Genomic DNA, 14370 nt, shown 5'->3' with positions numbered 1-14370 from the left:
GCGATAATGCACTTGAATGCATTAAAAGCATTCCAACCGAAACAAAACTTGTGGCCGCAGGCTGCGTCGGCACTTTGGAACGAGCAACTGCCGAAAAAACACGCCCGGTATAGGCCTCGTCGTAACTGGTTGGCCCCATCTTGCCTTTTCATCTCTGGACATTCTTCCACAATGCTTGCCTCTACACTTCGTGCTGTAAGGGGCTCGAGCATCGCTCAGGTAGGTGGGCGTGATGGCAGATGGGCGTGTGGGACGAGTAGCACGCGTGGCAGAAGCCCGTGTGAGACACAAGTGAGAACTATAGATCTCTAACTGGAACCGCTACTTTTCATTCCTCTGGCAGCTCCGTGCGGCCCAACCTCGTGTGAGCCAACTTCAACATGCCCAAAAGCGTAACCTTTCCATCCACGAGCACCTTTCCATGGGCCTCTTGCAACAATATGGCGTACAAGTTCCACGTGGTGCTGTCGCCAAAACCCCAAAGGAAGCGGAGAAAATCGCTCAGGACCTTGGCACTGAGGACTTTGTCATCAAAGCTCAGGTCTTAGCTGGAGGACGTGGAAAGGGTCATTTTGACTCGGGATTGAAGGGCGGTGTGCGGCTAGTTTACTCCCCCACAGAAGTGAAAATGTTTGCAGAAAAGATGCTTGGCCACAACCTCATCACAAAGCAGACTGGAGCAGCTGGTCGTCAGTGTAACGCTGTCTATGTTGTCGAGCGACTGTACGTCCGTCGCGAATACTACTTCGCCATCATCCAAGACCGTGCTACCCAAGGCCCCGTCATTGTGGCGTCGTCTCAAGGTGGTATGGACATTGAGACGGTCGCCGCCGAAACTCCCGAAGCCCTCGTAACGCACCCGGTCGATATCAACACTGGTTTGAAGCGGGAAGATGCCATAAACGTTGCCAAGAAACTCGGATTTACTGGCAACACCCTGGAACAGGTGACGCTGTCATGCTTGCCTAACCCAAAGCATAGGACCTCATAGTTACCGTTGTTCACAGGCCGCTGACACCTTCGAACGATTGTACAAGCTCTTCATCGAAAAAGATGCCACTATGATCGAGATCAACCCATTGGCTGAGGTCCATATTGAGGACGGGGAGAGCAAGGGTAAGAAGTTGCCCATGCGCCTGTTACCGAGATTATGATGGTAACCGACTGTAAAGTCATGTGTATGGATGCAAAATTCGGGTTCGATGACAATGCCGAGTTCCGCCAAAAGGACATCTTCGCCCTTCGCGATACGACGCAGGAGGATCCCCGTGAGGTTGCTGCTGCCAAGTGGAACCTGAACTATATTGGTCTTGATGGAAGCATTGGGTGTTTGGGTGAGTAAGCGCCCCTTAACCGTTTTCTAATGAAGCTACTCATATGACCGCGCCACGACCAGTTAACGGCGCTGGGTTGGCCATGGCAACAATGGACATCATTAAACTCCACGGAGGAGAGCCAGCCAACTTCCTGGATGTCGGCGGTGGTGCGCAGGCGGACCAGGTCACAGAAGCTTTTAAGATCATTAGCTCTGATCCACGGGTACTTGATGAAAGCTTTCACCCCTGTTTACCATTGATGCTAATTGCTTGTAATCCGTCCAGGTCTCTGCTATTCTTGTCAACATTTTTGGTGGTATCATGCGCTGCGACATCATTGCGCAGGGTATCATTTCAGCGGTGAACCAACTCGGTCTGAACCTCCCTCTCATTGTCCGTCTGCAAGGAACTGAGGTGGAAGCTGCAAAGAAGTTAATTAAAGAGAGTGGTTTAAGAATGTTCTCTGTTGACGACTTGGATATTGCGGCCAGCAAGGCCGTACAAATGAGTAACATTGTGGGCATGGCTAGGAAAGCTGGGGTGCAGGTGAAGTTTGAGCTGCCAATTTAAAATAGTCAGAGGAGCTAGGTGGTATAGAAACATGGGCGGAATAGAGCGTGCGCCCGGTGGTTTGTGTTTATGTGTTGCATGATATTTTGTCATCTCATACCGATAGTGAAAATGGAAGTGGATGCGAATTAACGTCCTTTTCCAGAATGCAAGCTGTTCTGCTTAAAATCAAGCTTTGATCCAAATGACTGGCCTGCTGTGTAATCACTGTATCATCGTGGTGCTTAGCCATCACGCGCAACCCTCACATCACCCTTTCCACCTCCGCACTTGGAAGGTTTCCCGATCGCACATGATGGCTCGCTTACTATCGTGGCCGACAGATGTACATCCGTTGATAACAAAGTGGGGAACGACAATATGCGCAACCCTGGGTGCTAGCATCCTATTGGCATATCTGGCCCGAAGAAACAGATTAACGTCATGCCGGGCCACAATCCAAGACGGTAGGTTGTCGTTCTTCCAGCTATGGCACGTTGACACTTTATCAAGGCAAAAGTTGACAAGCATTTCAAAAAGATCCGTTGGTCGCGAAACACACGAAATGGCATTACGTGCGAGGAAAGGAGCTCCGAGTCGTGTTTATGGAACATAAGCTTGGCCGCGAATTACCACTGATCGTCTTCATTCACGGCATGGGAGCCCAGGTGAGCAACACCGCCGATATCAATGGAACAAAGCTGCTGTCATCTATATGTCGACTTGGTCGTATGAGAGGGATAAAATCGGGCAGATCTCGCATTCACCAGAGTTTCGGGCTGAACGAGCAGCTTTATAGATTGTCACAGTGTCATGAGAAGCAACCTACTGATAGGGACTCTCGTAGTTAGGGCAGTGGAGCGAACAGGTTGCGCACTTTTCCCATATCTCCAACGTTCTGGCTGTCGACCTTGTCGGGCATGGCAAGGTAAGGAAGTCAACGCCCGATTGGGCAGGATGCAGAACCCGGCAAAGGCTAATGTGATTTTCGGCATATGGGACCAGAGTGAAAAGGTGACCGCGTAAGTACATGGTATTGGCATTAAGGTCTTTAGTCTTTACTAAGGCGACTGGTTGTCTCCAGTGAGGAAGCCTACACGATAGAATCGATTACAAAAGATCTCGTGGAACTTTTAGACATATACAAGTATAAGGCGGATTCCTTCATTGTACGAACTTTGATCTCAAGCTTTGAATCCTTTCACGCACTCAATGAAAGTCCTTTTGATTATGATAGCTAGTGTGCCACTCCTACGGCTGCAATATTGCCACTTATCTCTACCCGCAATTTGAAGATATGATCAAGGCGATTGTGTTCCTCTGCCCCAAAGCCACTCCCACCTTGAGCGACCTCGAGAAGCTGAAAACATTTATCGCAACTCCTACCCCATTGATCGATTTACTACGGTATCTGGATCGAAGAGGGGGCGTGTATTCCCGATCTGTGAATCGGCTAGTCGGGCAGTCAGCTTCGATGGAACTCCGGAAAAGACAGCTGGAGTGGAATAGGCAGCACTCGACATTCATTGCAAAGCGCGTTTTCAAAGGGGTGAGACGGCATTTCGTACGTTGGTCGCTATAGAGACGCTGACAAATCCAACCGCTTATTAGGCAAAATGGGCATCATCCGATGTTTATGCGACCATAAAGTGTCCTGTGCTACTGGTAATATAAGGCTTTTTTCATAGATATACTGGTCTGGTACTCACTTTGAGCAGATAGGGGGGGAAGAAGATCTAGTTTGTCCGGTTAAGGAGAACCTTGAACTCATTCATACGTGGCTTCCATCGTCCGCCAACGTTGCTGAGCCATTTGTGATTCCCAACGCCGCCCATCAGGCCATGTTGGAGCAACCGGATGTTGTAAATGCCATCATATACAACTGGCTTATGGAATGCAATTTCGCAAAGGTGCTTTCGCGACTAGATCTGTCTCCCTAGTGCTTTAATTGTGCCGCGCTGACCTAATACTCTGTAGATGAATCTAAGCTACCAGCTCCAGTTGAAGAATCCCTCGAAATCGAAGTGGAGCTTGAAGTAAGCTATTTCCGTAAGAGCAGACCGAAATAGACAGTTTGGTGACACTTTTGCGATTCTAGGAACTATGCAAAATGGCAGAAAGTCGCCCCTGTGGCGGAAATTCCTGTGAGAACATCGGTACGCTCTGCTTCAGTGCTAGTCAGTCGATAAAGTATCTTATCATGGTCCCTGGCAGTTATTTCGCCCAATGAAGACCATGAAACAGGATGACGCAGTACATACACCAAAAGAATTCATGCGACGGCATCCTGATATTGGTTTGGTAGGAAACGAGCCGCAACGCATCCTCCGTTCCTCGAACTGAATTTTGCTCGTATAGATAGTTGACATATCCCGGGAGGCACCACCATATGCTCCAGAAGCATTTGAAGGGTCCACTTGTCGGTACCAAAAGTTGGCAACAACCTCAAAAATCCCCCCAACCCGAGAAGAAGTAGCGCGGTTCAATGACATTGTTGCAGAGTTTTGGCGAGAGAATCCCGACAGACATGTAGGGGTGTAAGTAAACAACCCTTCTATTCTTCAATTTGTGCCTCCCATTTAAATTAAAAGCTATTTTGGATTTAGTCACTGTCATTATGGGTTCAACAGGTTTGTAATTAACAAGCACTTCCATACAACGGAGAGATACTATACAAAACTTTGTCTTTACCATGTTGGTTAGGACCGGATTCATGATCTGCTCTTATCTCATTGAACGTACTGGTGCAACCGTTGCCCAAGCATTACAGTACTTTGCAGAAGCGCGCCCTCCAGGCATTCGGTGAGTTTTTCGTAATCTACATGCCGAATCTGAGCAAAGTCTGATCACCCTGTTGTTTAGACATATTCATTTCAAGGTATCCTGCCGTAGACTATCAATGTGATTTTCGCTCTTTAACCTCTTCTCATTTTTATTGGTAAGGATGAGCTCTACATGCGGCATGCGGCTCATGGAATGCGGTCTCCAAATAAGAATGGAAAAGCGACAGGGAAATGTTTTTCATAGCCAATAGTTTTGTCTTTATATTTTGGCTTTCCGTATTTTTGGATACGGATTTATATTTTTACTTTTTGGTAAATGGTTATAATCATATTGTTTTATTTTTTCTTTTGGTCAATACTTGTTTGAACGTTGCAAATCGTTTGGCAGGCCGTTGGAATGGTTTTTGGCGGCGGACTTTGAATGACGCGATGCGGTTAGCCTCGCGTGACGTCATGGTCCGTCATGCAGTCATGCTGGACACACATGCAATAACAATTAAGGAACCCCTCCGAAACTTTCTACCACAGCGGTTTATAAAAGGAAGGCATATCCCCCAAAGTCCCCTCGCACTGCAATCCATCCGACTTGAAAACGAAGCAACGAGAGCTGCGTCACTTTCCATCCCACGTTTTAATTAAGGAAGCCCTTCTCGCATAATATCCACCGACAACATTTGTTGACAACAACCCCGCACCGAAGACTAGGCAAAAAAAAAAAAAAAAACAATGCCGCACTCCCACGAAGAAACTCACGGCCACCCAGTGCACCATTATCACCGCGAACGCACTACAATAAGAGAAACGGAGGATGATTACATATGTGACGAGGATGGTTGTCGACCCCTCCCTGAACAAGAGCACCGTCCTCCAGGCATTGTCGCAAAACTAAAGCACTTTTTCTTGGGGCCGAGTGCCTCCAATGAAGCGCAGGAGGATAACGTAAAGATTGTTCACGTGCATCATTACGACAAGGTGAGGACGCGGAGCGCGAGAGCATTAAGAACGGATTTTAATCACGCTTTTCAACTATAGAATCCCCATGGCCACAGATATGCCGCTTCTGAATGGGCCGACGAAGCCAAAGATACAGTACGCGAGATTGGAGACAGTGCGAGACGTAAAGCGTATCAAGTCAAAAACAACCTGGTTGGGGAGGCGGAACGGTTGAAGGAAGAAGGTGAAGAAGCTGCCGAAGTCGTGCAGGAAAAGGTACGGTCCTGTGTATAAATTTTTAATTTCGACCGTCTCTAGATTGTTTACTTCTTTATTCATCAGGCTGGCGGTGTTCTGAACCGTCTGTGGTCCGGTATCGAGCAGACAAAAGAGAAGCTTGAAAATGCTCTTCATGGCGCCGAAAAACGAGTTGAGGACGCGGAAGAGTCCGCGGAAGAACGCTACAACTATCTCAGATCCAAAGCCGGAAAACGCTACCGGGTAAATAAAGACAAAGCCGCCGATATCACGGTGAAGAAATTGGAAGATGTCAAAGAGAAACTGGAGAACGTTAAAGATAAAATTTACGAGCAGTATGAACACGGGAGGGAGTCCTTTGAGAACCAATACGACCATGTCAAGGATACCGCTACAAATGAATATGAGAAGGCCCGGCAGCGTGTTCACGGAAATCTCGGGAATGTCCGTAACCGAATCCACGATGGCGTCGAAACGGTTGAAGAGACGGCGGAGCAAATCGCCTCACGCGCCAGAAACACTGTCGAAAAAGCCAGCGACTCTGTACGACAAGCTGCTGAAGCTGGCAGAGAAACGCTGCACAATGCTGCAGACAGCGTGAAAAACAGCGTTGAGGAAACCGCGCAACGCATAAAAGAGAGCGTCAACAATGCAAAGGAGAATGTCCGGGACAAGGCAGAGCGTGTTAAGGAAGGTATCAGCGATAGCTTTGAAGGCGTGAAGGATGATGTCAAAGAAGGAATCTCGTCGGTGAAGGAAGGATTCAAGGGAGCATTACACAAGGCGGAACAGGCCGCAGAATGCCTGGGATGTGTTGGACCCAGAAAACGTCCAGGATATGAATCCTACGGTGCAAGATCATTGGATGGACGATGGTCATACCCGCAGCTTGGCCCCAATCCCGTTCCTGTCACCGCGTTCTACTCGGCCTTGTCAACTCTTTGGTTCTTGTGGCTTGCTAGGTAGGTTACATTATTGCAGGTTTGTTGCGCTCATAAAGACGTACTCACGTATTGTCGCTCACAGGCGTGTTTGGATGGCCCGCAACCGTGCCAAAGTTTTTGTTGGAGATGGTAGTGCGGAACTTTCCCGCGAGCTTTCTCGCGATGTTGTCGTATCTCGCACAACGGTCTCTGAAGGACGCGCAGAAAAGACTACTGCCGTCCTCCACACCGAGAACAGCCCTGCACTCAAAAAATATCTTACCGTCATGAGAGCCAACGATGCCAGGACTGCGTTCTCAACCAACGTTCCGCTCTACTTGATTTTACTGTGTGCTTTGGAACTTGCTGGCGCGTATCGCCCTCTTTTACACATTCTATCCTTGGCTTTCCTCGCTGGCAACATTGTGCAGACAGAATGTAAGTGGTTCAGTTACTTGGTCGGACCATTGGATGTGTGTTTCGGATGTTTAATATTATCCTCTGATATTTTCCAGACGGAATCTTCTCGCCAGACGCGATTGGCCGAGGCAGACCCATCGGGCTCGCCACGAACTGGGCAGTCATGTTATTTGGGTCTGCTATGGCAGTGTACCTTGCCTTAAGTTGTAACGGGTGTCCAGCAGTGTAGCTTCATGCAAAGTGCGTTAAGTAGCGGAATGTTCCCTTCGGGGGTTCAACCTGTACATATTGTGGAATGAGGGTGGGAAACTGACCACTGATGTAAACAGAGACATGGGGTATGAAGTCTGGGGTGCATTATATTCACGACAGATATCGTGGGATAATAAAACAGTTTTTGATTCCGCTAGAATATACGGACGGTATTCCATGCTGTTTGCGATGGCCTGTGATACGTTCTAATCGCACCATGCAATAATACCGTGCCAATTATACCGAACACGAATTGAGTATTCACGCAAATTGTACTACATCAACAATATACACAAAATGAAACTATCAAACATCAAATGCATCCTGAGATATTGCTAGAGATAGAAGGAGACAGCAATCAGATTGTTGTTCTTCGAAATGCCGTCGCAACACCTGGATATTTACGAACCTTTTAAAAAAGCATGGATGCACCATCACAACCAACTCGCTTGTTTACGAACGTTCACCACGGAGACGACGAGCTACAATCAATACTGGAGTTAGAATGATTCTCTTCACACTCCCTTTCGCAGAGGAAGGTAAAAAAAAGACCCCACTTACCAAGCTGGATATCTTTCGGCTGAATTGTCACACGCTTTGCGTGGATGGCAGCCAAATTCGTGTCCTCAAACAGACCGACGAGGTACGCCTCGGCGGCTTCCTGTATTGTAAGAAAACGACAAACTGAATATGCGCACTCTTACACTCAACATGTGCCAAACTAACCTGAAGAGCACCAATCGCAGAGCTCTGAAAGCGCAAGTCAGTCTTGAAGTCCTGGGCAATTTCACGGACCAAACGCTGGAAGGGAAGCTTGCGGATCAAGAGCTCGGTACTCTTTTGGTACCGACGAATTTCACGAAGGGCCACGGTACCAGGCCTGTAACGGTGAGGTTTCTGAAATGCAGAGACTACGTGTTTAGTGGTCGCGAGAATGCAAGAACTGCGCAAGGAAATATTCGTACCTTCACACCGCCAGTGCTAGGGGCTGACTTGCGGGCAGCCTTAGTGGCAAGCTGCTTACGAGGAGCCTTTCCTCCAGTAGACTTGCGGGCGGTTTGCTTGGTACGAGCCATGGTAATGTAAGATTTGACGAAAGTAAAAGTAAACGCAGATTGCTTGAACAGATGAGCTTTGAGTGTGTGCAAAACAAAGAAACGAGTGTTTGCGGTGACGAGGGCTTCTCTTTGTGCCTTTAAAGCCTCCTCGGTGGATGCTATCATGCGGACACGCTGATTGGCTGCAATAAGTGGTGGATAAGTCACTATAACGATGGAGCCAACTACGTACGCCGCGACACGTCTCAGCTCTTTTCCACAGCCTTTGTTTATCTTGATAATAGAGCAGAGATGCAGTACGTTCATCCACTAACTCCAAAATGGGCAGGTAATATTGTTGTACATTCTTTTGCTTGCTGAAAGCATTCTGCATAGTTTAAAATATCATCCTAGATATTGGTCGCCCAACGCTACTGGAGCTCCTCGGACGACATGCAGCAACATCGAATAGCATATTCTACAGAGTTTTTGTCAAAAAGTCCCCAAATTACGATTTGCATAATGTAGAAAACCTGGAATCAAACTCATATGGGGTAAATGTTCGCCTTGTCCGCCTCTTGATAATTTGTTTATTCTCCCTAATAAGCATTGTCACCTTGCGCCTAGATGTCTCACGAAACCCTTGACACCGTTCTGAACCTGGTTGCTGGTTCTGAGCATTACCCAACTGCAGAGCGAGCATATCACCTTCTTCAGGACACATTAGCGGCCGATAGTGAGCATGAATCCTTTCTACAAAGTTTAAAAGCATAACTTGACCTGCTTTCCATCAAAGACAATAAGCATGATGCGGTAAAGCTTGGTGCTGTTGACTCTCTTCTATCCTATCTGGTTCGATGGACCATTGGAACGGAAAAAGAAGTCAGAGATCCCATTCAAGCCCTTCGGACGTTGCAAAACATTTCGCCGCACGGTAAAGTTCCGGCGTGACAGGGATCGACATGCCGACTTAATCAAAGAATCTAGATCTTGAGGACAATCAAGTTGTCCAAATGGTTGACTGCTTTGTCGCCTGGTTAGATTCCTCCACCGAATCTGATCTGTTGATGATTTTACCATTTTTGAAAGAACGAATGAGCGAAGGTTTGTTCGCATTATCACATTGATAGATATCAAGATGCTTACTAGCAACTCTATAGTGCATTTTGCTGATGTATTTATGGAGCGGCATGAATTCTTCCCGTTTCTGCGGCTGATCGACCCCTATACCACGAAAGTTCAAACAAATTCAGTCACCGTCAAGATTTTGAACTTGATCGAAAGGCAAACCAATAACGGTAAAGAAAGCATCAGCATGACTGGCTTTGATCTCCTTGCAGCTGATTCATCACTGCCAGATAAAAACCGCTTCCGCTTCCAAAGAAACGGTGGAATGAATGTGATTTTGCGCTTGCTTCAAAAGCATCCAGAAGACGTGGTGATGTCAGCCCTTTTGCAGGCCTTGGTTCAGCTTGTCACTTCACGTAAGTTTAGTAACCTAAAGCGGAATTGAAATGCGACCAAGCTTACACTGTACAGCTGATCTCGCTCAGATCTTCGAGGAAGGAGGCGGCCTGCGTAGTCTTCTCAAGATCCTGAACCAAAACAATATGGCCTCCCTTCTCCCGGCCGTTACAGTAATTCGGAAAGTTATCTTGTCTAAGCATCATGGTACTTCAGAGGCCAGAAAACAAGTCGTGACGAGACTCGCCCACTTGAGAAAAAAATTGAAACCGGAAACTGACCGAGAGTCATCGATCGCTGGTGAAGTTGTTGCTGAGATCAACCTTATTGTGAATAGTTTCAAGCAAGGCCCAAAAGGTTGGTGGACATTTTCGATCATTTAAAGTGTTCTGTATCTCAGATGCTGATGTTGAGTCTTCCCAAGTATCGTTAGGATCAGAAAGAGCATTGCAATTGCCTCCGTCGCAACCGGTTTCAGATGAAGAAGGCCCGGATATCACGGAAGAAGACGCAATATCATTCAGAACACCCACGCCATTCATCGGTAAATTTGAAGGATCTGTCAAGTTATTATCAAACACCCATTGACATGGCCTTGTCTTTCAGAGTTTGAGCCGATAGGAGACGTGCAGGAAGAAGCTATCAGAAAGTTAATAGATATGCTATCCTCGGCCGAGTTTCACCTCCGTGCCGAAGCCGTAGGAATCATTCGTCGGATTACCGCGTTCAAAGGTTTCTATTTGTATATTTGCTCCAAATCTCGCATTTCTGGAGAACGTCTCACACGCCCTTTGTAAGAGCTTCCAGACAGCCTGTCTGAAGCACTCACGCAGGCATTGCTTCATCTATTGGATGATGAAGGTTAGATCTTTGTCCCTGTGGTTTATTTATGTTGGAAGCTGCCGTCAGTTCATCTCAAAGATATGCAGACCACATCATGACTCAAGCGGCAGCAGCGTTATGCCACATGGCACTTTATCCCAGGCAACTTTCTGTCCGCAACTGAGGCATTGGAAGGCATTGGCAGTCACCAACCTCTTCTTCAAACCTTAGACATCGTCCGATCATGCGAAGATGTCACCTGCTTTTGAGACTCGGTAGTGCATTATCATCCTACAATGTCACCGCTTTGGAGCAGATTGTACGCGCACTCAAACCATTTGTTTCTGAGGGTGAGAGCTGAACATTGCAAACGTCTACGAGTCCCAATTTACTGACTATATTTTCAGTTCCGTGTCCCGCAGAATTATGCAGCTCCACAGTTCTTCAATCTCTGCGTGTTCTAGTCCACTCATCCTCCTCCTATGGAGCGCTCGCACGATTCGCATATAACAAGTTAATCGAGTCTGGCGGTTTGTAACAGCTTGTCTCCAAATTGTGGACACATCCTCATTCCGTTCACCTTCCAGGCGCTGAGATGAAACTCGCATCAGACATAATCATTCACCATGACCCATGGGAGGTCGTAGCACAGGAGTGGCACATGGAGGATATAGGGCCAGTATGTGGGCACAAGCTAAGACCGCGAAAAAAGAAGATCAAGAAAAATATTGATCGATAAGCCATCAATATTGTCAGCAAGGATGTTGTGCTTGCAACACAGTGAAAGTAAATCTTATTATGTCCACATTCATCATGGAAGATTGGTTGATCGCCAATTCATAAACTTCTCCGATGTGCGCTGTCGTAGCTCTCCGATATAGTTGTATAAAATGTTGTCCTTTAGGCTATCAAACTCATTCACTACTCCATGGAAAGCATCATCATTATCCGTTGCGCCTGCAGCGGGAGCGACTTTTGATGCCGAGATTGCATATGGAACAGCACCGGATACACCAGCTTGAGCGATTTGCAATAGCTCAGCATGCGAGAGTCCAAAGCCGTACACCTCGATGCCTGCACGCCACAGTTCCTCCAAAATAGAGGCCTTTAGCGCAAAGACCTCCGCTGACGATAGCGAATCGGATTTGACGATAATGGGCACGATGCTAACACTCGGTGCCAATTGTCGGAGAAACTCGAGGTCAACAGCTTTCAGCCGATGCAGAACAGCATACAAACAGATGTCAACGTGGGTATGGGCACCGGTCCCTGCATTTAAGAACTTTACAATCGTCCCACTGGGAACCGGTTTGTCGCGGACGAAGACGCGATCGGTGCGCTGGAATTGAAGAATGTTATAGTCTGCCGTTGGCCGAATTATTCTCATCGCATCGGTATAGCTGCCAAACCCTGGGGGTTCCAAAAACGTAAGGTTGAGCTTTTCCTCCCCAGCAAGCAGGTGGCTGTCTGGAATAGTGGATGCCAGGGTTTGAAGGATAGGGAGGGCAGTATATGACTCAATGGGCTTTGGGCTGGTACTATCTACCACCTCCGTTGAACCGAGAAACAACTTGATCAATGAGGACTAATTGCAGGAGGTGTCCAATAAGCCACAAGACAGGCTATCGCAAGGTAACCAATCGTTCTCGACCCAGAACCTCACCTTGCCGATTCCAGAGTCTCCCACAACCGCAATCTTCAAAACCCCAATGTTGGAAGGCACCTTTGAGCGCGAGCCTCGTCGGGTAGTAGTATCTCTCAGCTTTCTTCGAGCGTCTTCTTGCTCGGCACGACTTGGCTTAGATCCAATGGATGGCGCACGGAGGGGACCCGCGGCTAGCCCGCTAGGAAAATCTGGCACCTTAATGGCCGCCACTTCATGCGGTGCGTACGCTTCCGCGCCGTTTGCCGGCTTTACTTCTGCTGGCTCTTGTTCAACAGGAAGTGGCGCTTGCATCGAAGATTTCCGCTTGTCGGCAACCTTCTTCTCAGGCTGGCTAGTGCTGGAAGGTTCCGGTGCATCCAGTGGAGCGAGGAAGTTTCCTGGTAACAGCCCCGTTTCTAAAGTTACCTCATTCTTCCCAAGCACCCAACCCTAACAAAGGAAATACGTAAAGATCTCTCTAGACTTAACCATCAGGTGTGACCAACATACATCGTCATACGAATGGAGGACAGATATAATATGACCAGGAGCTAGAACAATTTCGTCCCCATGCGCCGGTTGGTATGAAGTTGTAACTTTGTATCGTTGGCCGACAACGACTACTGGTTCCGCCATGGTTTACTCGAAGATCGGTTTGGAGCAGAAGTGACCTGCTTGGCTTACAAGTCGCCAGTCACGTGATACAATGTGCACTTCCCAGCCGCAATTGCAACGAACGAGTTTCTTGACGAATCCGTCCGACGTACCACGAGCGACAAGAATGAGTGACAACACATGCAGCAGGACACATTTTGATGCCTGAGATACAGTGCACAGAAAGATTGTTTATAATGGACGTACAGGTATCTGTCTGCATTCGAGGATGATCGGAGGGCTTAGGTAAGCATCGCCGACCTGCATGTTGCCACACACCGTATTTTCATATTGGGATATCCGTAAAGCATGTTGCCCCGTTCTGCAGTTTTCGCAAGCCATGGCAGTCGCATAAAAATGGCTCCAAGTAATATGTGGACTCTGCAATTTGGCTCCGTGTTGATGGCGCTTTCCATGTAAAAGTGGGCTAAAGAAAAATACTTTTGTAAACGGTCAAATCAACAGAACATCTTTCCTTCACGTATTCTCCATATTTTACCAGAATTAATACCTTACACGTTTGAGAAGTACCGAAATGACGGAGTCCGGGAACTTATCTGCTCGAAGTTGTTGCTACAAATATGTTGAGTGAAAGCTGTTCAACATTGCAAGACGACCAAGCGTCCCCCGAGAGCTGTTTTTTGTCTCCTGACGTTGAGCAAGCATTGCGTACAGTCTACCATCGCCTTTAAATGCACAAAAATGATGATTCGAATCCCTTTCGCAGACAAGCATCTAATATCCGGATTACAAAGAGAAACCAGCGCTATGGGCACAATTCTTCGATTCTTGAGTGGAGACTTGGAGACTTTAGATCCTCACTCCATTATGCGGAAGTTCTCCTCGTGGAAATAGGAGGTATACGATTAAGCGGGGGGTGAAGGTGGACATACTGTTCTCGGCGCCAGTATTAAGGCTTGCATTGTAGATCGCCCGGCCCCGGAGTGGTTCGTAACAAAGCATGGCTAGGCCGTGCACATGTTGATTGTCCAAAATAGGCACCGTTGGTCTCAAAATACTGTGCTATTGCTAGGGAACTCACATGGAGGGTAAACCACTGTGGGTATGTGCGTGGGTTACTGAGGAGGACGTGCATTTGCGATAGGCAAATACGCTGAGGTAATCAGCACAGCCACACACACGCTCTTGAAATACCTAATGTTCCATGTTGACGAGGATATCATATCCATATTCTACTGCCAAGATGGCCAGTATTTTTGGTTTTGTTAGCAGCGGGGACCATAACAAAGCAGAAGACACTGAGGTGGCTAGTCCCGATGCAACCGAAAGTCCAACCAGCCCCCAACAGGAGGA

At 47.6% G+C, this 14370-nt stretch overlaps 7 protein-coding genes across 7 annotated transcripts; 5 read left to right on the top strand and 2 right to left on the bottom strand.

Annotated features, from left to right (window-relative positions):
- The first annotated feature begins 81 nt into the window (after positions 1-81).
- SPPG_08580 (succinate-CoA ligase, beta subunit) lies at positions 82-2071 on the top strand. Its single transcript, XM_016756727.1, has 6 exons — positions 82-219; positions 344-946; positions 1008-1116; positions 1173-1334; positions 1397-1539; positions 1602-2071. The coding sequence occupies exons 1-6, from the start codon at positions 172-174 to the stop codon at positions 1884-1886; spliced, it is 1350 nt and encodes a 449-aa protein (XP_016604016.1). The 5' UTR covers positions 82-171; the 3' UTR covers positions 1887-2071.
- Positions 2072-2157: 86 nt separating this feature from the next.
- Positions 2158-5006, top strand: SPPG_08579 (uncharacterized protein). Its single transcript, XM_016756726.1, has 16 exons — positions 2158-2332; positions 2406-2533; positions 2713-2793; positions 2871-2887; positions 2950-3034; positions 3103-3414; positions 3477-3530; positions 3584-3775; positions 3843-3901; positions 3964-4021; positions 4080-4166; positions 4224-4402; positions 4472-4495; positions 4569-4667; positions 4728-4743; positions 4809-5006. The coding sequence occupies exons 1-16, from the start codon at positions 2179-2181 to the stop codon at positions 4890-4892; spliced, it is 1629 nt and encodes a 542-aa protein (XP_016604015.1). The 5' UTR covers positions 2158-2178; the 3' UTR covers positions 4893-5006.
- A 171-nt stretch (positions 5007-5177) lies between these two features.
- Positions 5178-7769, top strand: SPPG_08578 (uncharacterized protein). The gene is made up of 5 exons (XM_016756725.1): positions 5178-5620; positions 5681-5857; positions 5924-6801; positions 6866-7200; positions 7278-7769. Exons 1-5 carry the CDS (start codon positions 5375-5377, stop codon positions 7409-7411), a joined length of 1770 nt encoding a protein of 589 aa, XP_016604014.1. The 5' UTR covers positions 5178-5374; the 3' UTR covers positions 7412-7769.
- On the bottom strand, positions 7517-8601 carry SPPG_08577 (histone). The gene is made up of 5 exons (XM_016756724.1): positions 8400-8601; positions 8161-8331; positions 7996-8095; positions 7844-7916; positions 7517-7769 (listed from the first exon to the last, which is right to left on the bottom strand). The coding sequence occupies exons 1-4, from the start codon at positions 8508-8510 to the stop codon at positions 7888-7890; spliced, it is 411 nt and encodes a 136-aa protein (XP_016604013.1). The 5' UTR covers positions 8511-8601; the 3' UTR covers positions 7517-7769; positions 7844-7887.
- A 497-nt stretch (positions 8602-9098) lies between these two features.
- SPPG_08576 (uncharacterized protein) lies at positions 9099-10941 on the top strand (the record flags this gene model as incomplete). Its single annotated transcript, XM_016756723.1, has 10 exons — positions 9099-9207; positions 9268-9405; positions 9459-9575; positions 9632-9769; positions 9830-9955; positions 10011-10292; positions 10360-10479; positions 10542-10667; positions 10734-10796; positions 10865-10941. The coding sequence occupies 10 exons, from the start codon at positions 9099-9101 to the stop codon at positions 10939-10941; spliced, it is 1296 nt and encodes a 431-aa protein (XP_016604012.1).
- A 60-nt stretch (positions 10942-11001) lies between these two features.
- Positions 11002-11496, top strand: SPPG_09553 (uncharacterized protein; the record flags this gene model as incomplete). Its single annotated transcript, XM_016757728.1, has 3 exons — positions 11002-11107; positions 11165-11287; positions 11345-11496. The coding sequence occupies 3 exons, from the start codon at positions 11002-11004 to the stop codon at positions 11494-11496; spliced, it is 381 nt and encodes a 126-aa protein (XP_016604011.1).
- An 8-nt stretch (positions 11497-11504) lies between these two features.
- Positions 11505-13061, bottom strand: SPPG_08575 (uncharacterized protein). Its single transcript, XM_016756722.1, has 3 exons — positions 12913-13061; positions 12421-12852; positions 11505-12342 (listed from the first exon to the last, which is right to left on the bottom strand). Exons 1-3 carry the CDS (start codon positions 13036-13038, stop codon positions 11569-11571), a joined length of 1332 nt encoding a protein of 443 aa, XP_016604010.1. The 5' UTR covers positions 13039-13061; the 3' UTR covers positions 11505-11568.
- Between the last annotated feature and the right edge of the window lie 1309 nt (positions 13062-14370).

Source organism: Spizellomyces punctatus, assembly GCF_000182565.1.
Source record: "Spizellomyces punctatus DAOM BR117 chromosome Unknown supercont1.23, whole genome shotgun sequence".
NCBI classification, from domain to species: Eukaryota; Fungi; Chytridiomycota; class Chytridiomycetes; order Spizellomycetales; family Spizellomycetaceae; genus Spizellomyces; species Spizellomyces punctatus.
This window is presented reverse-complemented; position numbering and strand designations above follow the sequence as displayed.

What these genes read in the sequence shown, in the direction of transcription:
- SPPG_08575 (XM_016756722.1), bottom strand. Translation starts at nt 13,038, where the DNA reads ATGGCGGAACCAGTAGTCGTTGTCGGCCAACGATACAAAGTTACAACT. An exon ending in TCCTCCATTCGTATGACGAT is followed by an intron (nt 12,853 to 12,912) that starts GTATGTTGGTCA and finishes TTCCTTTGTTAG; the next exon opens with GGTTGGGTGCTTGGGAAGAA. An exon ending in GAGACTCTGGAATCGGCAAG is followed by an intron (nt 12,343 to 12,420) that starts GTGAGGTTCTGG and finishes TCCTGCAATTAG; the next exon opens with TCCTCATTGATCAAGTTGTT.
- SPPG_08579 (XM_016756726.1), top strand. Translation starts at nt 2,179, where the DNA reads ATGATGGCTCGCTTACTATCGTGGCCGACAGATGTACATCCGTTGATA. An exon ending in CCGGGCCACAATCCAAGACG is followed by an intron (nt 2,333 to 2,405) that starts GTAGGTTGTCGT and finishes CATTTCAAAAAG; the next exon opens with ATCCGTTGGTCGCGAAACAC. An exon ending in CAAAGCGCGTTTTCAAAGGG is followed by an intron (nt 3,415 to 3,476) that starts GTGAGACGGCAT and finishes ACCGCTTATTAG; the next exon opens with GCAAAATGGGCATCATCCGA.
- SPPG_08577 (XM_016756724.1), bottom strand. Translation starts at nt 8,510, where the DNA reads ATGGCTCGTACCAAGCAAACCGCCCGCAAGTCTACTGGAGGAAAGGCT. An exon ending in CTAGCACTGGCGGTGTGAAG is followed by an intron (nt 8,332 to 8,399) that starts GTACGAATATTT and finishes TCTGCATTTCAG; the next exon opens with AAACCTCACCGTTACAGGCC. An exon ending in GCCGAAAGATATCCAGCTTG is followed by an intron (nt 7,917 to 7,995) that starts GTAAGTGGGGTC and finishes TATTGATTGTAG; the next exon opens with CTCGTCGTCTCCGTGGTGAA.
- SPPG_08578 (XM_016756725.1), top strand. Translation starts at nt 5,375, where the DNA reads ATGCCGCACTCCCACGAAGAAACTCACGGCCACCCAGTGCACCATTAT. An exon ending in ACGTGCATCATTACGACAAG is followed by an intron (nt 5,621 to 5,680) that starts GTGAGGACGCGG and finishes TTTCAACTATAG; the next exon opens with AATCCCCATGGCCACAGATA. An exon ending in CCGAAGTCGTGCAGGAAAAG is followed by an intron (nt 5,858 to 5,923) that starts GTACGGTCCTGT and finishes TTTATTCATCAG; the next exon opens with GCTGGCGGTGTTCTGAACCG.
- SPPG_08580 (XM_016756727.1), top strand. Translation starts at nt 172, where the DNA reads ATGCTTGCCTCTACACTTCGTGCTGTAAGGGGCTCGAGCATCGCTCAG. An exon ending in CTGGCAACACCCTGGAACAG is followed by an intron (nt 947 to 1,007) that starts GTGACGCTGTCA and finishes CGTTGTTCACAG; the next exon opens with GCCGCTGACACCTTCGAACG. An exon ending in TGAGGACGGGGAGAGCAAGG is followed by an intron (nt 1,117 to 1,172) that starts GTAAGAAGTTGC and finishes CCGACTGTAAAG; the next exon opens with TCATGTGTATGGATGCAAAA.